Source organism: Lygodium microphyllum, chromosome 22 (genome assembly GCF_053477565.2).
Source record: "Lygodium microphyllum isolate KBCC chromosome 22, Lygodium_microphyllum_v1.1.10, whole genome shotgun sequence".
Taxonomy (NCBI): Eukaryota; Viridiplantae; Streptophyta; class Polypodiopsida; order Schizaeales; family Lygodiaceae; genus Lygodium; species Lygodium microphyllum.
Window position 1 is genome coordinate 15,205,777 of NC_141156.1, and position 16,480 is coordinate 15,222,256.

At 42.0% G+C, this 16,480-nt stretch overlaps 1 protein-coding gene across 5 annotated transcripts in view; it reads left to right on the forward strand.

Annotated features, from left to right (window-relative positions):
* The window catches only part of KDTA (KDO transferase A), a 174,065-nt gene that overhangs the window by 65,826 nt on the left and 91,759 nt on the right, over nucleotides 1–16,480 (forward strand). For all 5 annotated transcript variants that reach the window (XM_087663212.1, XM_087663211.1, XM_087663210.1 and 2 more), the window contains exons 2-3: nucleotides 3,718–3,811; nucleotides 4,111–4,153. In XM_087663212.1, coding sequence (XP_087519338.1) covers nucleotides 3,718–3,811; nucleotides 4,111–4,153 — 137 coding nt within the window. The remainder of the gene's footprint in view (nucleotides 1–3,717; nucleotides 3,812–4,110; nucleotides 4,154–16,480) is intronic.

Consider the following 16,480-nt stretch of genomic DNA (forward strand, 5'->3'; position numbering starts at 1 on the left):
CCTCTTGCTATCCAAAGTGACCAGCAAGTCTTCAATCTTATTTGCCCCTTGATTTGGGCATTTAATTGGCCTTCACCCGCTTTGATGGAGATGAAAGATGTCCCAAATTCAATTATTTGCTGGTCCCACCTCTTGAATAGGCTAAAAACAGCTTCAACCCTTTTGAATTCAAGTCTTGGAGCTTCTAATTTTTGGCACGCTTCATGAGGCTGTTACTAAACCCTAATTTTTACTGCAACTTGGGTTTTCAGCAGAGAAATCTGAAATTTCTCAGCCTTTGGTCTCAATGCTGCAATCTTTGAAGCAAGGTTTGGGAAAGGCTTAGGAGATGAGAGAAAATGCTGAGGAGAGAGAAAATTTAGACTTTCTTCGCGAAGAATTGAAGAAAATCTATCATTTATTGCTACTGCACTATCTCAACAGCTTGTAGATGCAAAGAACTGAAGAAAATCAGTCATTTATTGCTGTTGCCCTATCTCAACAGCTTGTAGATGTTGTCACTTGTTGTTGATTAGTGTTCTCCTACCCCTGACTGCCCCAGAAGGTCCTCCAATGGCTATAAATCAGACCAACAATATCTCCTCCCTCTCTCTTGCAGGTTGAATATATTAAAAATGCCTCTCTCCAATCTCTAAAGATATTTTTCAGTCTTGCATGAGCATTTTTGACAAGTGACAGCCTTTCCAAATGATATTTTCAGCATTATCCATAATTAAATATTAATTTTTAGTCTTTAAATACTTTGAGATTACGAATTTACAAGTAGAACTGTCTTCATCTTCATAACATATTACATACAAGGTTGCATTAGAAGTTAGGGCAAGGTACACAATCTTCCATAATGGGATTGCTTTCATCTTCACTAAGCAAATTATATAGTATAATGCGAACAATTTGACGAGGCAAAAGGTACATCTCAAGAGAGCAATTTACTTGCAAAATTTCTTGAATTGCAATCTCACAATTTGATTTCTTGATATGGACTTTTGCATATTTATGTTCAAGAGGAGAAACATAATGTCTATTTAGCGAAGGTAAAATTTACTTGCACTAAGCACAATTAATCTAATAATTATTTCGGTGCCCTAAAAGAAATCTGACTAGGCAATAATTAAATTGGCTAGGCATCATTCACTCCCGAGTGCCTCTGCACCATCTTTGACCATCAGATTGGCGTTACGTATCATTAAATGCCATTTCTCTAGTGTCACCAATTGACACTTATGGCCAAATGAGCCAACAACTAGCACCAGATACCACCAAGTACTTGTGCGGCATAACTTATAGTAACTTTTGCCTTTGACATCACATGATTTCCTCGGGTCTTGGGCTCGTAAATTTACTCTAACCCCAATTACAGCTCACATGTGCAACATTTACTTAACCATGTGATTAACAATTAATCTACATGTTAAGTGAGGTTTCAAAAATACATGTCCTCTAGATACTCTATGCTTGCATCCTAGTGTGTAGCTCTAGCTTCTTGCATCTTCATTCACCGTCATTGCATGTTTCTGTTCTTGCACTAATGAGAAACTCAAAGGATCTCACTACTCTATGTGGAGTGCTGTTATGAAGGCTTGCTTTGTGAAAAATTGGTTGCGATTTCTTGTATATGGTTCAACTTTGCATCCTCAACAGCCATCTTCACCTCCATCTAGTTGAAATGAGGATAACTTTGAGGCGGCAATCCTTGATTGGGACTTCATCCAGTCCTTTCTTCTTGGAGTGACATGCAAGATGATCTTTTTGAAGCACATATTGTGCTGGCTGGTGCTTTCCAAGCTCCCATCCAACGTTGATGGTGTGGCCAATGCATCGAGAGCGCAAACCTCAATGACTCCAATTAGTTTTCTTCACACACAACCTATGTTGCTAGAGCATGAATCTGCCTTGAGGCTACAGGGGAGATTGCGGTCTCTAGTTGGTGCTCCAAAAGGTCAAGCATTTGCAGCTGTTGAGAGGGGTGGCAAGAAGAAGAAGATTAAGTGCTTCTTTAATGGCAAGAAGGGGCATCTCTAGAAGGATTGTGAGGGGCTAGCAACTTTTTGGAAAAAGGAGGGGGTGATGAAGGGCAAGGGCAACTCAAGATTTTCACCATCCTGGGCCTTTGACTCTGTTTCCAGTCACATGGCTAAGGTTGCTGTGATCAAGGAATCTGTTTTCTAGCCCTAGTGACACCATCCTTCCTCACAAATTCTTAGGCTAGCGAGGGAGTGTTAAGACGGTGGGTTGAGGGCTTCTTGGCCTCACTAATTTCTTGACACGGTGAACCTTGAGGGAGGCTTGCCACATGCATTAGAAGAGTTTGGCAGCTCAAAGTCTTGGAGTTTGTGTAGTCCATGTCACAAACAATGCTTGCAAAACAGTCAAATAGTTTGGATCACATGCCATTGTATGTCATTGGACAAATTGTGGATAGGATGAGTTGGTGGATGAGTCCATCTCTCCATTAGATATGGACAACCTTGGCCAATGTGCAGGAGAAAATGCAGGGTGTGGCAGCTGAAGACACTGAATGACAACAGTTCAAGTGATGATGGCAGCACCTTGCAAAGCTTCAGATGATGGTGGAGATGATGCAAAATGGCTAACAACTGCTTCAACAGTTGGGTGAAAGCAAAAGACCTGCACAAGGGCCGGTGACTGCGGCCGGAGGCTGGATAGAGCAGTTGCTGGGTGGGTTAAGGCTCAGGCTTCCTTCGTGTTGGTGACAACCTCCAATGGGTGTTGGCAGCATGAGGATGAAGCTGGCTGGTTGGAATGATCAAGAATTGGTCTAGGTGCTATAATATACTCTATTTATACAAGATTTTTCGGGCATCTGTTCCATTGTTATTAAAATAAAGCCTTTTATTATTTGGTGATTGCTTTTCACTGCCTTTTGGGGCTGTTTTAAGGAGAATTGTAGAAAAAGGGCTTTGCAGTCCACTTTCATTTCAATGATGCTTACAAGGGTTTTGTACAACATTTAGATAGTCAAGGCTATCAAGAAATGCATAATTGACTTGGTACTTTGGAATGACCCATGATCTAGCCTCTAAAACATTCATAAATGAGGTTCAACCGTTCCTAGGAAACCTCTCAAGGGAGGATGTCCCAGAAGATATTGAATCTTCTGTTCCAATTGTAAAAGAGAAGCTACATCTAGTAGTAGACCTCTGGAGAGAATACAAGGGCAAAGGCCTTATTTCTCTAGTTGCAAAACAGCAGTGGGAGTTTAAGACAGGTATTAATGCATGTTAATTTTAGATTAATGCATGCCTTGATTTTAGTTTTTCCAACATACCATTCTCAGCCCCTTTCAGGCCATACTCAGCTCCTAATCTCAGTCCATTCTCATCCCTATTTCACCCCATTCTAAACCTACTTCAACCCTATTCTAGCTCCATATCAGCAGAAATTAATGTAACTTTCGTTGTCTTTATGCTGTCCCACCGATGTCCTTGTGCCCATTTTAATGTCTCTGTGGATAATAATCAATTGAAATAATTATGCACCACCAGGCAATTATTCTACCACTATGTATATCATATATGATACATGATTCACTCATGCTTATCACTGTCGGGTTGGGAAATGGTAAGCAGTACTGACTATCATAAAAAGTGTTTTCGATGACATTACTGATGTAAATAAATATTTAACTTCCTAGGTGCTTGATTTATAAACTGGGCAAGTGAAGTGTTTCTCATACACTAGTTATGCTGTCCACAGGTGAAGCAATGATGGCAATCCCAATTATCAAGCATTGCATATTAATGCGGCCTTCTGTGAATATCCTTATCACAACATCTACGCTGTCCTCATAGTAAGTAGTCACCTTTTTGTTTATGCAAGTATAAACATTTAGTTTATGCCATCGAAACTAACTCTATCTATTTGTTTAAATGCTTTATTCATGCATGAACAAATACAAGAGATGCATATCTACTTATAAATACCTTGTTAGATAGATGATTTAGATGCATGCAAATTGAAGTAGATTAATCTTGTATCAAGCTTGTGACCTAGCTACTTTGTTGATTATTGGCCTTGTGGTTAGATGGTGTCTACATCATAATCAGAATGGAGATTGTCATTACTTATACACTTGGATTGTATGTGCAGTTCTGTAATGCGACAAATACTTCCCAAGGGGGTCCTATGTCAGGTGAGAAAATTTCCAAGTTTAGATGCTTTTATGTATTAAGGCACACATCTTCTTGCAGGTTCTATTGTAGATAAGGGAGAGATTATCAAGCACATAATGTAAGGCATAATGGTTTCCCCTTGGACCATTTTGAGAACTGAGGAACTTATCTCAGAAAGGTTGATACTAGATAGTTGATATACAAATAATCTAACATGTAATTTGACATGACATCTGCTGAGCAGCTCTCAAGACTTGGTTTATACTGGTCTCTATCTAGTTTTTGGGATAACTGAGCTTGCACAAGGATTAAATCCCCTTCTACAGCATAGAAAATGGTTGGAGGCTAGGTGGGTGTAAGGGGCCCAAGCACATTCTTTGTATCAATATTTTAGGATTTTCAGAGTACCTGGCATCACATAAGCATTTTAGGATTTTCAGATTGCCTGGCCTCACATAAGCATGGATTCGAACTGTCCTCGAGCACATGTCGATGAGCACTCCAATGGAGTCTTCAGCTGTACAATGGACACTTTGGCGCTGTCTCCTCTGGGGACTAGATGAATGCTTATTGATTCTTGCTTTTGACGTACAAGGTATTCCTGCTTCTAGTTACATAGTGTAGAGTGTCTAGCTTCTAATCGGGCAGTCTAGACAACCACCTATTTCTGATCACCCTGGAGTTATACAACTTTTCACATAAAGTCAGAACAAATAGACTGGCAGTCTTGCTAGAAAAATCTGATTTCATAAATCTGCTGGTTATCCTTAGACGTCAGCCAGCCTATCAACCGATAGCCCTGCTTGGTCCAGGTGTGCTGAACATTCAACGATCATCTCTGTGGAATCTAGGTGTTAAACCTTTACCTTCACAACTCTGAACTGGTTTGAGTCATTCACAAGGCATGTACATCAGTTGGTGAGCAGTTGGATTGCTTGCACAGTCAAGATCCCAACTCCTTTGTGAGAGAAGTACCCAAAGACTTAATGTCTAGGATGTACATCTCTTCAGTAGGATATCACTCTAGCTGACTATACTCAGCCTGAAGAGCCTATCAACAGACATGGGCCTCATAAGGAGCATAATTTCTTGGTACATTTTGAAAAGCAGATGTGCTTGCACAAGTTACAATATTTGCGCCTTATGATTCATGCTGTTGAAGACTTCATGGAACCAAAGTTCTAGAGCTACATAAGGAAATTGGAAGTCCTTTAAAATGGTTTGGCATCATACTCTTCAGTAGGCTATCACTCTAGCTGACTATACTCAGCCTGAAGAGCCTATCAACAGACATGGGCCTCATAAGGAGCATAATTTTTTGGTACATTTTGAAAAGCAGATGTGCTTAGCCATTTGAAGTCACACAATCGGTATGCTTGCACAAGTTACAATATTTGCACCTTATGATTCATGCTGTTGAAGACTTCTTGGAACCAAAGTTCTAGAGCTACATAAGGAAATTGGAAGTCCTTTAAAATGGTTTGGCATCATGTTGTGCTGTTTTCCTTTACTTTCAGTGAGCCTGCATTGAGTATACTTTTCATCTCCACCTTTGAGACTCACTAGGGGATTGGTGAGTCTTTTGTTAAAGTCTTTCTTCAGCTACATCTCTTTGGGTAATCACCTTATTAATCCGAAACAAATGGGCAATAGGCTTTTATTCTGCAAAAATCAAAAGATCAGCTCAAGGCTCAAGTTTTCCTATGTGACCATGAGGAGTGTGCATGTAAGCACGATACCTGAAGATCTTGAAGTGGAACATGAGAGACCAAGTGCCAAAAAATGCCTTGAAGGGGGTTTTTTGAGGGACCATCAAAGTTGGATACTAGGTGGGGATGTACATGGATGCATTAATAGCCTCAATCCATAGACACTCTAGGAGCTTTGTTGCGATCGACATAGAGAGTGCCATGTTCATCATTGTTTGGTTCCTACACTCTACAACTCTATTCTGAGAGGGTGTGAAACTAGCCTCCTCCTTAGAGAGGGTGGTAATTGTTGAGAGTCATTTCTTGGATGGTCACATTAGCAGAGCCACGTGGCAGCAGTCGGACAGTCCAACTGCAGTCGGCTGCAGCATTTAATGCAGCCGACCTGATTATTTCTGGGTATTATTTTCAGCCTTTAAAAAGGCTGAGTTTCCAGTAGTCTTACACATTGTCTCTAACAGATTTCAGCCTGTCGACTGCGGAGATTGCTCTTGGGGCTGATGGAGATCAAATCCTTGAGGTGGAGACATATGCAGATATTTTCTTTGCACCCGTGTATAATTCTGCATCTTTATACAGCATTCTTCACTGCAGATTTTCTGCGTTTCACTGCTCTCTCTCTCTCTCTCTCTCTCTCTTCTCTCTCTATTCACTCTTTGTCACGGTCATTCGCTTTTGCATTGCTTTACTGTAACATGGTATCAGAGCATTGAAGGACTGGCCTAGGGTGAATCTATTTGAAGAGGAGTTTTCACCGTGACACAAGGTTGCGTTTTCAGCGTTCAAGTGCGAGCAGGCGGGCTGCACATCGGAACAAGGTTGAGGCGAGTGTGGGCGTGTGAGAAAAGAGAAGATTTATTGAAGTTGCTGCTGTTTTGTTGCTAGAGAAGAAAGAAGGCTGCGTTTTTGGCCTTCAAGTGCAGATTTTACATTTTCATCGCCTCCAATAGGTGAAGAAGGAATGGGACAAGCAAACCTCAAACCTAGCAGGCTGTATTTTCACAGTCAGAGGGGGTTGCTTTTTGTGTTTTGTGCAGGCGTTGTAGGTGAAGATGTCTTCTGAGGCCGAGACAGAATTTCAGGGGATCATGGACCGGAAGGTGCCCATCCTACTGGCTCTTTCTTTAGATCAAAAGCTCGATGGTGAGAACTACCGCATTTAGTGGGTTATGATACTTGCCATATTGGAGTTCTATGATTTGGTGGAGCTTGTTTCGGAGGCTATCAATTGTCCTTCTTCTCAAGACGAGTCCAGACTCTGTTCCAGTGAGAAGGTGGAGTTGACAAAGGCTCAGACACATTGGGATAAATTCAATGCACGTATTCACTCGTTTTTATTTCTCTCATGTACTACAGCTGTTATCTCTCATATAGAGCGTTTGACAATGGCTTGGGAGATATGGCTGGAGTTGGATCAGATGTGTAATCGGATGACCATCATGAAGCGAGTTTCTTTGAAAGTGCAAATGAGAACTATGAGTGCCAACAAGTCATCATACAGAGGAGAGTATATCAACAAGCTAAGGCAGCTTCAGATGCAGGTTCAAAACGCAAGAAAGGTGATCACTTTTGAAGACATGGCGATAACTCTTCCTTCACAGTTACTGCCTCGCTTCAGTGGTTTTTATTCCTCCTTGATTGCTTCAGTGTGGTTTGAGACTCTTCGGTGGGAAGAGTTGGCTCCTATGGTCTTGGACCAAGAGGAGCCATTGAAAGGAACCAATGCTTCGAAATTTGAAGCTTTGGTTGGTCAATCCTCTCAGAAGAAGAGGAAGAACCAAAAGAAGAAGAAGGAAGACAAATCTAAGAAAGACAGACAAGGAGTCTACTTGTCACATTTGTGGCAAAACAGGTCACTAGAAGGATTGCCCTGACAAGGAGAAGAAGGACAAGGAGAAGAAGGTGAAATTTTCAAAGGATTTTGGAGCGGTGGCTGCTCCCTCCATCAGTTGCTTTCCTCCATTTGGAGGTGGCTGAGGATTTGACCTTACCGGCTTCTGTTGCTGCGTTGATGGCCCCATTTCCTCGGGAGTGGATTGTTGACAGTGGTATCTCTAGATACATGACTTCTTCTTTAGCAGGTGTTACTCATTTGCGGCCTTCTCATGGCTAGATTCTTAATGGCGATAGTTTGTCTATTCCTATTTAGGGACGAGGCAACATGCATCTTATTCCAAATGGGCGTGGTGGTGCCCATGCTTCTGAGATACTTTATGTGTCGGCTTTGGGGTATCATCTTCTCTTGGTGCACAAGATTTGTGCCCTCGGCCTTTTGGTCGAATTTGATGTGGATTCTTGATGGGGAATTGAGAGCGGTTCTTTCTTCAGGTTATGAGGAGAATGGAGTCTACAAGTTGCGGTCTTCTTCTACCTTGACTTCTCTTATTCTTACCTCTCAAACTCAGTCTGAGCTTTGGCATGCTTGGTTTGGTCACCTCAATTATGAATACCTTTGGAAGGCGTCTAAGGATCAATTTGTTCGAGGTTTGCTAGATATTGTGGTGAGTAAGTAGCCTTGTGTATCCTGCATCCATGGGAAGCAAACTCGTGATGTTCCCAGAAAGGCTTCGAGGCGGTTTTCAGCACCCTTGGAGCTTGTTTCCACCAATCTTTGTGGACCAATGAGGACAGAATCCCTTTGAGTGAGTTTTTTTTTCATGCTTATTGTAGATGATTACAGCAAGATGACATGGGTCTATTTCTTGAAGCTGAAGTTAGAGACTTTTTCCAACTTCAAGGATTGGTTGCTCTTTGAGGAGAACCGATCGGGGCAGAAGATGAAGACCTTATGATCAGATAAGGGCGGAGAATTTGTTTCTAATGAGTTTGCTTGGTTTTGTGCAGATCATGGCATACATTAGGAGTTTGCCAATACAAACACCTCTCAAGAGAACGGCATTTTGGAGCGGAAGAATCGCAGTGTGATTGAGATGGCCCATACCATGATGGAGCATCGTCAGATATCTCAGTGTCTATGGGTTGAGACTGTGCCTATATCAGTTCACATCCTTAATCGTTCTCCTACTTTCGCTGTCGTTGGTATGATACCTTTTGAGGCGTACTTTGGATCAAAGCCCGATGTCTCTTATTTCAAGGTTTTTGGGTGTAATGCTTATGTTTACATCTCGAAGACAGAGCATGGCAAATTTGAAGCGGCTTCCAGAAGACAAGTGTTTGTGGGCTATAGCTCGTAATCTCAAGGCTACCGATTGTATGATCTTGTTAAGTGGGATGTTTACATGAGCCGTGATGTTCGATTCGTGGAGGTTTCAGCCCCAGAGGGGGGTGAGGATCACCGTGTACTTGGAGATCTCGGTGATAGTTGGGTCCAAGTGACTGTTTCTCTGGAGCCTATGACTCTTGAGGACTCTTCTTCGGATGAGGAGTCTACTACCCAACCACTAGATTCATCGCTTGGTCCTCCGTTGATAGTGGACCTTGCAAAAACTTCAACAGATGGAGAGTGTTGAGGCGAGATTCGGCCTCTTCCTCGTTGGGTCTGTGACACACTCTGAGATTCAGGGATTGAGGGGGTCCCTCAGGAGTGGCAACTACAGGATGGACCGCAGAGGTCATGGCAGCACCAGGCACATACTATGGAGCTTGTTTGCTCTAACTGAAACCAGCCTTCCGTTCTTGGAATGGGTGGTGATAACCTGATTTAAGAGTTAATTACAACAATAAATAAATGTACATAAAATGAAATACACACTTTACCATAACATTCTTGGATAGTAGACACCCTATTGGCCCCAAAATTGGTGCCCCTTGCGGTATTTCTTTAGCTTTCATTCAATTGGAAGGAGTACAACTCGAGATTCTTCAATCTCCTCCTGCTAACCAATTGCTCTTGCTGTCATAAATGACCAGCAAGCCTTTTGGGTCATTTGCCCCTTGATTCACCTAGGACTTCTTCTCCAATTTGACCCTTGGCTGGCCAAATGTTGCCCCAAATCAATTTGGGATGGGCTGGCTCTTGAATTCCCTTGATAATCTTCAATCATTAGCTGCTGATTTCAGTCCCTTGAGCCTTCAATCTCTGGCACGGATCCCAAGGTGGTTGTTAAACCCTAATTTTTGTTGTAAATTAGGGTTTACTGCAGAAATTACAGATCAGCCCACCAAAAATGGCTGAAATCTCCTCCAAATGGCTAAGAATTGCTGAGAATGGCTAAGCATAGGTTGAAGGAGATGAGAGAATGCTGTAGAGAGAGAAAATTCTGAGATTTGTCATGAAGAACTGATCAAAATCAGCTGCTGCCCTGCTGTACCAGCCCCAAACGGATGCATCAACGACAATAGGAGCATCAGAGATTGTGATCTTTAGGAGAAAGTGCATCAGCAGCAATTGCCAGCTTCCCAAGGTCAAGAATATGCAATCTCCATTACCAAAATAGTCTCCAATGGCTGGGAAATGGCCCCAAAAGCTGGCAGCAAGAGTCCAACACATTTTTCCAACAGCTCCAAAATGAAAAAACGAGATTTCCCTCTCCCTTCAGCCCTATTTAGCCTTTCCCCCACTTGCATGGGAAAGTTTTGCCAAGTGGCAGCTTTCTTAATCCATTTTCAGCAATTTCCAGCCATTTAATTAATTTTCAGAATCAATTAATTCTGAAAATTAATTCAGCTCTTAATCCATGCCCAAAAAATTGACCTTGCCCATCCAAAAATTAATTGGTTAGGCCATTTGCAACCCAAAGTGATCCCATGCATTAATTGACCCTTGGACAAGCATTAATCCATTAATTAATGCCTAGTCCCTAGTGTCACCACTAACACTTAATGGCCAATTAATGGTCCTAGGGGCAAACTGACACCAAAATTCACCTAGAATCTAACAAGTGTAACTTGTTACGACTTTTGCCTTTGACATCCATATTTTTCATAGGCTCCTTCGGCCTTCAACTGTGAAAAAGTAGCTTGCATCTCACATGTGCATCTTTTAATTGCACATTTGATTAATCCTTTAATCAAATGTCAATTAAACATAAGCAAAGCATCAAATTTTCACGTCCTCGTGACAGACCACCATCTTGAAATCCTTGCAATTGTCCTCGATTGCACTGTAATGTGTCAAAGCAAACAATGTTGCACTGGAATTTTCACAAGGCATCATAGTCAACACAACATTGGCCACTACTGCCTAACTATCTCATATGCCCACCACTTGCTGAAAATTTCCAGCCAGCATAAACATAGCATAAAGCTCAACAATAGTCGAGAACTATTGCCAAAAACTCATCGGATGCATCCCAAACTCTTGTTTCTCAAGAGTGCTGACTATACAACCATAGTAAAGCATAAACCGAGCCAAAACCATGGCTGAATTATCAATGTCATTCAATACACATGCTGCTGTCCATAGAACCAGCTGAATACCATTGAAACTAATGATCATACACTGAAAACCATCACTCGATAATCAGTCTCTCATGATCGTAACTTGATGCAAATGTACAGTTTCAGAGTTGCAGTGAAAACCATACCCATTTGCATACATACTATAGTGACTAGTACATTGAATAGTGACCTCATGGCAGACATATTGTCAGCACAGTACCTTGGATGCATGCTGAATACATCCGAGATCCACTATATACGACAGCAGTCCATTCCTGGAGGAGTGGAAGTGCTACCTCCCTCTTGAGTATCAGGTGGTACTTTGTACCCTTGCCCTGCTGAACCGGAAAGAGCCCCGATCCAAAGTCGGCTCTAACTGAAAGGCATCAAGGTAAAGCTGCAACAACTGAGGATGGTTTGCCAAGTCATCCTCTTCCATCCATTTAGCATCCATTGGTGAACAGTTGTGAAACTTCACCCAATAGCTTATGGAAGCTTTACCTTTGACCTTTTCTCTTTATGTGCCAAAATGTGCTCGGATACCAATATCTCATTCAGCTCCTCTACATTGGAGTGAATTTCAGCAGATACATTCTTAGGCACATCAGCATAAAAAGGCCTCGACAATCTCACATGAAGGGTATAGTGTATCCGCTAGTGTAGAAGCAATTTCAGCTGATATACCACATCGCTGATCCTCTCTAACACCTGGAAAGGTCCATAGTTCCTCATTCTGAACTTCAGATACATTCCCTTTTGCCTTTTCACCTTGTCAGCCTTGCCTTTTCAAAATGCAGCAATATATAATCACCCTTGGAAAATACAAAACACATCCATGGTGATCAGCTGCTCCCTTTTACGTTCCTTAAGTTCTCTGAAACGCATACTTTATCCTTACATAAGCCGTAATAAACTGTGGCATCTTTTGTCTACCATGCTTCACTTGCTAACATACAATGCATGTTCGATCTTTCATCACATGAAACCCAGTGTGATATTCCATATATCACTGATTTTCTCATGTGCTATCATCGTTATCGGCTTGTTGTTGATTAGGACAGTTCCTAGCAATGTATCCCTCCTATTCACATATGTAACACAGTGTGCCACACTTGCCGAAGGTCTTTGCTGCTGTGTTTGCCTCTTTTCAGCCTGATTTTCAGATCTGCCATTTTTCTCAGCCTTCTTTTCCTTGACATTTGACTCATCATGGTCTTGAAAGCCGGCATCCTTTCCACGCAGCAATGTATCAGCTATAGTAGTAGTTTTAAGTTGAGACATGCTTGAAATCGTGGATTTAATGCAAAAATCCCTGATTCCTTTAGGCAAACCACATACATACTTCTCCACCTGCTCATGAAGGGGAACTGACCAATAAGAAGTGATTGGCAACAATGCATCCCAAAACTTCTTATTGTATTACTCTAAATTCTTGCATTCCTTTGCATCAAGCTTCTTCCAAGCTGTCATGATGTCCACCTCAAAGGTACTAGTCAACCAATTCGATGCAAACATTTGCTTGAATTGTACCCATGTTGATGGTGCTCTACCTTGCATCAAGAGCGTGGACCACCACTGCAATGCATTTCCCTTCAAGAAAGTGGTTGCCTTTCAAATCTTAGAGGATTCCGTGAAGTTTCCCCCGGAATAGGCTGCATTAAACTGCTAAATGAAAGTCAAAGCTTTCAGCCTATCTTGTGCACCACTGAAGGACTCAAACTTCACTGCTTTTCCACCCTCATCATAGTCTTTTACTTCCCCTTTGGGAGTCAAGTTGTCATACACTGGCTGCTGCAAAAAGGGTGTATTTGCTGTATTTACATCATGACCAAGCCCAAATGAAGCATTTGGATGACCAACAAGCATTCCTTGAGCCCCATAAACATTGGGGGGTGCAGATGCATTGCCAAACATTCATAGGGTTTTGTACATTTCCAGTCATACCCGAATACAATGGGCCTTGCACACCATGCATTGGCTGTTGCATACCATAGGGATTTGTGCCATGCATTCCCGTATGCGGCCCTTGGCCAACCATTGCATGAAAAATTGTGCTACCACCAAAGTATCCTCGCTGCCCCATCATAGCATGCATGCTGAGCTATCCAAAATCCATTGGATTGGCACTTTCATAATGGCCTTGCATTTGCATTCCTTGTCCCATAGGTACCAACTGTTTAGCTTCATTGGCCTCTTTAGGAGCTTCAAGTGAAGGATTTGGCACTACCTTTGGTACACCTTGCTGTCTTGAAGGTGTAGAAGTTGACTTCTTCTTCTTGCCCTTGCTGTTCTTCTTCAGAGCATTCAAAAATCGGGTGAACTGAGGATCCTCTGCCAATTCAGCAAAGAGATTTGTTGCTGTCCTCATTCGATTCTTGAACTGGTTATCAAATTCCTCGTCACTTTGCTGGTCATCTACCTCATGACAGCTTGAAGGCCCTGCATCTTGCCCAACAGTAACATTTTCAGCTTGTTGTTCATCATGAGAGCCTTGTCCAAGATTAGGCATTGCATTCCTTCATTCCCATGAGAATGTGCATCATGAGAGGCATCATTACTGCTTGATTGCATCCCACTGTACGAAGATATCTTGTTGTAATTTCTCAGCTGAGCACAAAGATCAACACTAGCACAAAGCTTTGGCTTGCAATTAGGTGCCTCGGGCTCACCAAATCAAGAGATTGAGTGATTATCCAGGCAATGGAACCATGAAACCAACCTTCCTTCTTGGAATGGGTGGTGATAACCTGATTTAAGAGTTAATTATAGTAATCAATAAATGCACATAAAATGAAATATACACTTTAACATAACATTCTTGGACAGTAGATACCCTGTCGGCCCCAAAATTGGCGCCCCTTGCGGTATTTCTTTAGCTTTCATTCAATTGGAAGGAGTACAACTCGAGATTCTTCAATCTCCTCTTGCTAACCAATTGCTCTTGCTGTCATAAATGACTAGCAAGCCTTTTGGGTCATTTGCCCCTCGATTCACCCAGGACTTCTTCTCTAATTTTATCCTTGGCTGGCCAAATGTTGCCCCAAATCAATTTGGGATGGGCTGGCTCTTGAATTCCCTTGATAATCTTCAATTATCAGTTGCTGATTTCAGTCCCTTGAGCCTTCAATCTTTGGCACGGATCCCAAGGTGACTGCTAAACCCTAATTTCTGTTGTAAATTAGGGTTTATTGTAGAAATTACAGATCAGCCCACCAAAAATGGCTGAAATATTCTCCAAATGGCTAAGAATTGCTGAGAATGGCTGAGCATAGGTTGAAGGAGATGAGAGAATACTGTAGAGAGAGAAAATTCTGAGATTTGTTACGAAGAATTGATCAAAATCAGTTGCTGCTCTGCTGTACCAGCCCCAAACGGATGCACCAACGACAATAGGAGCATCAGAGACTGTGATCTTTAGGAGTCAGCAGCAATTGCGAGCTTCCCAAGGTCAAGAATATGCAATCTGCATTACCAAAATAGTCTCCAATGACTGGGAAATGGCCCCAAAAGCTGGCAGCAACAGTCCAATACCATTTTCCAACAACTCCAAAATGAAAAAACGAGATTTTCCTCTCCCTTCAGCCCTATTTAGCCTTTCCCCCACTTGCATGGGAAAGTTTTGCCAAGTGGCAGCTTTCTTAATCCATTTTCAGTAATTTCCAGCCATTTAATTAATTTTCAGAATTAATTAATTCTAAAAATTGATTCAGCCCTTAATCCATGCCCAGAAAATTGACCTTGCCGATTCAAAAATTAATTGGTTGGGCCATTTGCAACGCAAAGTGATCCCATGCATTAATTGACCCTTGGACAAGCATTAATCCATTAATTAATGCCTAGGCCCTAGTGTCACCATTGACACTTAATGGCCAATTAATGGTCCTAGGGGTAAACTGACACCAAAATTCAGCTAGAATCTAACAAGTGTAATTTGTTACAACTTTTGCCTTTGACACCCATATTTTTCACAGGGTCCTTCGTCCTTCAACTGTGAAAAAGTAGCTTGCATCTCACATGTGCATCTTTTAATTGCACATTTGATTAATTCTTTAATCAAATGTCAATTAAACATAAGCAAAGCATCAAATTTTCACGTCCTCGTGACGCTAACTACTGTTTGATGTCTCGTGTTATGCAGGATAGAGAGCCTACTTGAGTGGAGGAGGCTTTACAGTCTGATCATTGGCGGAAGGCGATGGAAGCCGAGTTGGAGGCTATTGAGCGGAATGACACTTGGTATCTTGTGCCTCGTCCCTCTCATAAGAAGCTGATTGTTGTAAAATGGGTCTTGAAGACCAAGTACCATAGTGATGGCTCTTTGGAAAAGCACAAGGCTCACCTTGTTGCTGAAGGTTTTGCACATCACCCAGGTGTTGATTGCCATTATACTTTTGCCCGTGCAGCTCGTATGGTAACAATTCGTGCTGTTCTTGCCTTGGCTGGTCATAGGAGATGGCTTGTCTTCAGTTGGATGTGAAGTCGGCCTTCTTGAATGGTGATTTGAAAGAAGAGATCTATGTAGAGTAGCCTCTTGGCTTTGGTTCGAGATCCCTTCGTTTGCTGCCTTGTCCAAGATACGAGAGGGGGTGTTGAGAGTCATTTCTTGGATGGCCATGTTAGTAGTGCCACGTGGCAGGCTGCCACGTGGCAGCAGACGGACAGTCCGCTGCAGCCGACCTGATTATTTCTGGGTATTATTTTCAGCCTTTAAAAGGGCTGAGTTTCCAGCAGTCTTGCAGCCGACCTGATTATTTCTAGGTATTTTTTTCAGCCTTTAAAAAGGCTGAGTTTCCAGCAGTCTTACACATTGTCTCTAATAGATTTCAGCCTGCTGACTGCAGAGATTGCTCTCGGGGCTGACGGAAATCAGATCCTCGAGGTGGAGACATACACATATATTTTCTCTGCACCTGTGTATAATTCTTTATCCTTGTATAGCATTCGTCACTGCAGATTTTCTGCGTCTCTCTCTCTCTCTCTCTCTCTCTCTCTTCTCTCTCTATTCACTCTTTGTCATGGTCATTCGCTTCCTCATTGCTTCACTCTGATAATAATAACTTGATTCAACAATAATTACGGCAAGTAAATAGATCACATAAACTAAAATGCACACTTTACCACTGTAATCTTCGACAATGAACAATCTGTTGGGCCCAAAGTGGTAGCCCTTGCAGTATTTCTTTATCTTCAATTGCAAATGTAGTACAACTAAGCTTCTCTAATCTTTACCGCTAATCCAAGTGCCACTTGTTGTCATATGTGACCAATAAGTCTTCAAATCAATTTGCCCCTTGGTTT